Source organism: Tupaia chinensis, unplaced genomic scaffold, assembly GCF_000334495.1.
Source record: "Tupaia chinensis unplaced genomic scaffold, TupChi_1.0 Scaffold000146_1, whole genome shotgun sequence".
Classification (NCBI taxonomy): domain Eukaryota; kingdom Metazoa; phylum Chordata; class Mammalia; order Scandentia; family Tupaiidae; genus Tupaia; species Tupaia belangeri.
This window is the reverse complement of record NW_006159616.1, coordinates 2738992-2743385: the sequence shown is the minus strand read 5'-3', so window position 1 is coordinate 2743385 and position 4394 is coordinate 2738992. Positions and strand designations below refer to the sequence as shown.

The 4394-nt window shown below is 57.2% G+C and overlaps 1 protein-coding gene across 3 annotated transcripts in view; it reads right to left on the bottom strand.

The window, feature by feature from the left end:
- Positions 1–1766: 1766 nt before the first annotated feature.
- ECE1 (endothelin converting enzyme 1) overlaps positions 1767–4394 on the bottom strand; it is an 80222-nt gene continuing 77594 nt past the window's right edge. For all 3 annotated transcript variants that reach the window (XM_027770587.1, XM_014586530.2, XM_006145180.3), the window contains 2 exons: positions 2935–3030; positions 1767–2311 (listed from right to left, as the gene is read on the bottom strand). In XM_027770587.1, the coding sequence (XP_027626388.1) occupies positions 2135–2311; positions 2935–3030 (273 nt within the window). In that variant the 3' untranslated portion in view covers positions 1767–2134. The remainder of the gene's footprint in view (positions 2312–2934; positions 3031–4394) is intronic.

Genomic DNA, 4394 nt, shown 5'->3' with positions numbered 1-4394 from the left:
CAACCAGCACGCCAGGTGCCATGTGTGTAGTCACCCTGTCACATCCCCTCCAGCTGGCCCCCAGCCTCTGGCACTCCCCCACGGGGAAAGCAGGAAGGAAGGAGGTGCAGGGAGGATGCCAGGGCAGGGAAAGGCCCTCCGCCACGTGGAAGAGGCATGGGGCCTACTCTGGGCTCCGGCTCCTCTGGTTTATCCCATCTTCCCGCAGAGGAGCCTCAGGCCTGCCACTGTGGAGACCGGGGCCTTCACCTGGAGCCCACACCCACACCCCTGCCCAGCTCTGAGGCTGCTCCGGAGCTGCCAGGGTAGTGGGGGAGCTGCCTCGCTCCTGGGGCAAGGTGGACTGTGGCTTCCTGGGCAGGGGCCTGTGGGGCTTCCAGGGCTGAGCTGCCGGGCTGGGGAAGCCGGAGCACTGGCAGTCCCCTCTGTTGTAGGGACGTGTACAGGACGGCAGTGGGGGCTAGTGCTCCCCCAGGAGCCCAACACCGTAGGCTAGACTGGGGTAGGGAGCCTTGCCCCAGAGTCTCCCTGAAAGAGAGGAGTCTGTCTAGCTCTAAGCACTGCCTTCACTTACTTTTTAATTTTACTAGAGAGCACGTGCACTCAGTGGAGACAGAGGGACAGAAAGGAAGAAAGCACACCCCGGGGGGATGGTCACGCCACAATCCCGTCTCCTCTCCTCTCAGGAGTTGGGGCACTCACACGTGGCTGGTATGTTTCTCTCAAGCCAGTGGGGCTGTGACTCAAAGCACACAGCTGGCCAACGGGATCCAGCCACTCTAACCATGATGGCTCCAGCGGGCCCATCTCCAGGTACTCTCCTGCTCCATCCCTGGGGCTCAGACATCTGGGGTCCTATGCCCCCTGACCCACAGGCCAGCAATGTGGGGCTGCTGCAAGGGCAGCCCTGTGGAAATGGCGAGTAAACTCCTTGGACAGAGTCCGTGGGGCAGGGGTATGGCCTTGCATTCCAGTCAGGACACTTGGGGGCTCCATGGAGGAGGCCAGGGGGCCTCTGGGGGCAGGATGGAGCCCAGGGGCCGCAGCCTCAGGTAAGGCACGAGAGAACGGGTCCTGGAAGCCAGGCCCAGGCTGGGTGGTGGAGATGAACTTGGGGCAGGGGGCTGGCCCCAGGAAAGAGGGTCAGCAAGGCAGATCTTGAAGAGGTTAGGATGGGGGGGGGGGGGCTGAAAGGGGCCCGGGGAAAGACAGGGCCAGCCATAAGAAGAGGGATCAAAAGAGGACATCTATGGCATAGTGATATACATCCCTCAGAGAGGTGGGGGCCTCAGCTCTGCAGGGTTCCTGACCTGGCCTCATTCTGCCACAGATCCCAGTCTGCTGGGTGGCTTTGGGGATCAGAACATCCTTGCTGGGGTTCCCGTTGTTGGGCTCTGGGGATGGGGTCAACAAGCTGAGGGGGGCAGTACCCCTGGAGGACCCTAAGCTGGCTCCTCCCTCTGTCTGGCCTCCTTGCCTCTTCCTTCTGCACCAAGCAACCAGGGCTGAGGCAGCTCTCCAACCTGGAGACCTGCTGGGTGGCCTGGCCTCCTCGCCTCAGCCCAGCCGGGTGCTGAGTGGGGAAGGGGCGGTAAATCAGGGGGCTTCCCTTGTCCACAGGTTACATAGAAAAGCAGACATAATAAATATACCAATCCTTTCGTTTAAAAAAAAAAAAAGTGTTTCAAATGCATTTTTTTCCCTGAAGAGTTCCAGTGTATTCCACTATGTTAAAAAATAGTTTCCCCAAAAAATATATCTTTAAAGCATTTGACACAGTGGTATCTGTGGTGTATCTGGTGCTGGATGTGGGCAGGGCGCTATACCCCACTGCCCTTGTCATGTGGGCCCAGGCCTGGCCAGCCACCAGCCTGACACCCAAATGCCCGCTACAGTTGGTGCTTGTGTGCCTGGGACGAACGGTCTTCACAGGGGATCGAATCTCGGGTTATGCTGACAACCTCCATGACAGGCTTGGTTCTGGCTGGAAACCCTCCAGTGCAGGGAAGGGGACCCTGGTGGCCAAGGGGACTGAGCGAAGGCCTGGATGGAGGGGCAGACTTGTGGCCACCGCTGTGAGGGCCGCTCCTCGGCCCTCTCCCCTCCTCTGTCTCGGCGCTCTGCGTGGTGGCCCTTACCAGACTTCGCATTTGTGATGAGGGTTCATGGGTGAGCCAAGCGGGCAGTGGAAGTGTTCCGAGAACTCCTTGGAGTTGGACAGGGAGCCAATGACTCGGAAGCGGGAGGGGCTGTGGGGATCGGTGATGAGACCTTCGTGCGAGCTCTCGGGTGTGCGGACAGAGCACCAGACCTTTAGGAGCACAACCGGGAGAGGAGGGGGTCACTGTGGAGCCCTGAGGCCGGGCGGCCCACATCACAACAGCAGGGGAGTGAGTACCCTCCTTCCGGCCCTGGGATCCCAAGGAGCCAGGAGGGCCGCACAGTGACTGATGAGTCCCCAAACCCATCTGTCTCCGTGGCATGCCCTTCAGCAGTGGGTCTGTCCGTCTGTTAGATTTCATCTGAACAAGGGATTCTGCGCAAACTCCTCGGATTTAATCTAGCTCTCTCATTTCCTGGGCAGAACAAACAGCCTAAGGGCCTGGTGCCCTGGGTACCAAGACAAGGCTGCCAGCTGAAGGACAACAGAAAGGGCAACCTAGGGCAACTTAAGTTTAAGAACTTTCTAGAATCCCAGAACCAGAAGGGACCTTAGTGATCACTCTGTCCTCTTATCTACCTGAGACAGCAATTCTCCGTTAGCACTGCTGGCCTCTCCTGACTCATGCCAGGAAGCTCGCCTCCTTACAGGTGACGTCTGCAGAGGGGCCAATGAGCCAATGGGCCAGGGAGTTCTCAATGGGAGGGGCACTTGCCCTTTGGCTCCTAGGGCTCTGGGAATGTCAGGACGGCTAACAGCGCTCATGAACGCACCTGTGCAAACCCCAGGAAGAAGAGTTGGTTGTTGGTGAGGCCCAGAGTGGGCAACGTCTGCTCAGCCCCATTCTTCTTCACCCAGTTCTGATAAGCCTGGGAAGAGAGAAAACCAGAAGTCAGGGGTTTCCAGGAAACAGGCAGAGCTGGGGGCACTGGTATGGGAGGTTTGGGAAAGTGGCACCCTGTTGGACAGAGCCTGGTGTTGCTCTTTATCGGCATTCACTTCCAAGGTGAGCAGTCAACCCTGTGGCCTAAAATACCATCCACATGCCGAGGGCTCTCAAACTCCTTGCAGCTCCAGCCTCTTCTGTCATTCCTACATTCAACTCTCTAAGCTGGACACCCAAGATGCCTCTCAAACTCACCATGGCACAAGCAGAGCACACACATAAACTCTACACACACGTGCCACACACGCTCTCCTTCCCATTGTCAACAGCACCACCATCGGCCTACTGAGCCCAAACCCCAGAAAGTGCTGATTCTTCCTCATCCTCTTTCCTACTTATTTTTTAAGAGATGTTTTTGCTGTAAGGTGCGTGCGCTCGATGGAGAGACAGAGAGACAGAAATCGAGAAATCACCCCCCCGGGGCATGGCCATGCAGCAATCCCTTCTCCTCCATTCTCCTCTCGGGATCTTGGGCACGCACACACACTTGCCCGATGTGAGTTTTTTTTTTTTTAAGGAATTATCTTTTTTTTTCCCCCCCATAGGTCAGCAGGACAATTTATTATATTGTCGGCAGCACACAGACCACCCTGAATCAAAGCAGACCCAGGCCTACACGGCAGTGTGCCATTCTGCAGGACTGTGTGTGCTTAATCATCCTGTTTTAGCACTTTGATCTTCCCCTTGTGCTGCTGGATCGCCTTCTGCAGATGCTCAATCTCCTTCTGATGGGCGAGCTCTTCCTCGTGGCTGCCAGCTGCTGCTTAGTCTGTGCCTGGAAGTAAGGCTCCTAGGCTTGCTCCCTCTTCCCAAAGGCTCCGCAGGCTTCTTGGATTGAGCCTGCGCCCCGGTCGAGATCATCAGGCTGGCTGGAGCCGAACTCGCGGGCCTGAGCGGCCCTCACGCCCCTCACGCTCCACACGCGGCGCCGCGCCCGAACTGCCAGCACCCCTGCTGCCATGGTCAACTCCCACATGGCTGGTCATGGTCTGAGTCTCAGATCTGGTGGCTTGAAAATCATGCTGGGGGCCAGCAGGAGATGTAGTGGTTAGGGTTCTGGACTCCCACATGGTCATCGCAGTTCGAGTCTTGGACACAGCAGCTTGCTTTCTCACTTTTCCTCTCTCTCTGATCAAATAAAAAACAATAATAATAATGAGGGACCAGCAGTTAGCGTAATGGCTATGTTGCTGGACTATCACATTGTCACCATGGTTCGAGTCCTGGACCCGGTGGCTTAAACTCACACTGAGCGTGTGTGCATACGTGCCCAAGATCCTGAGAGGA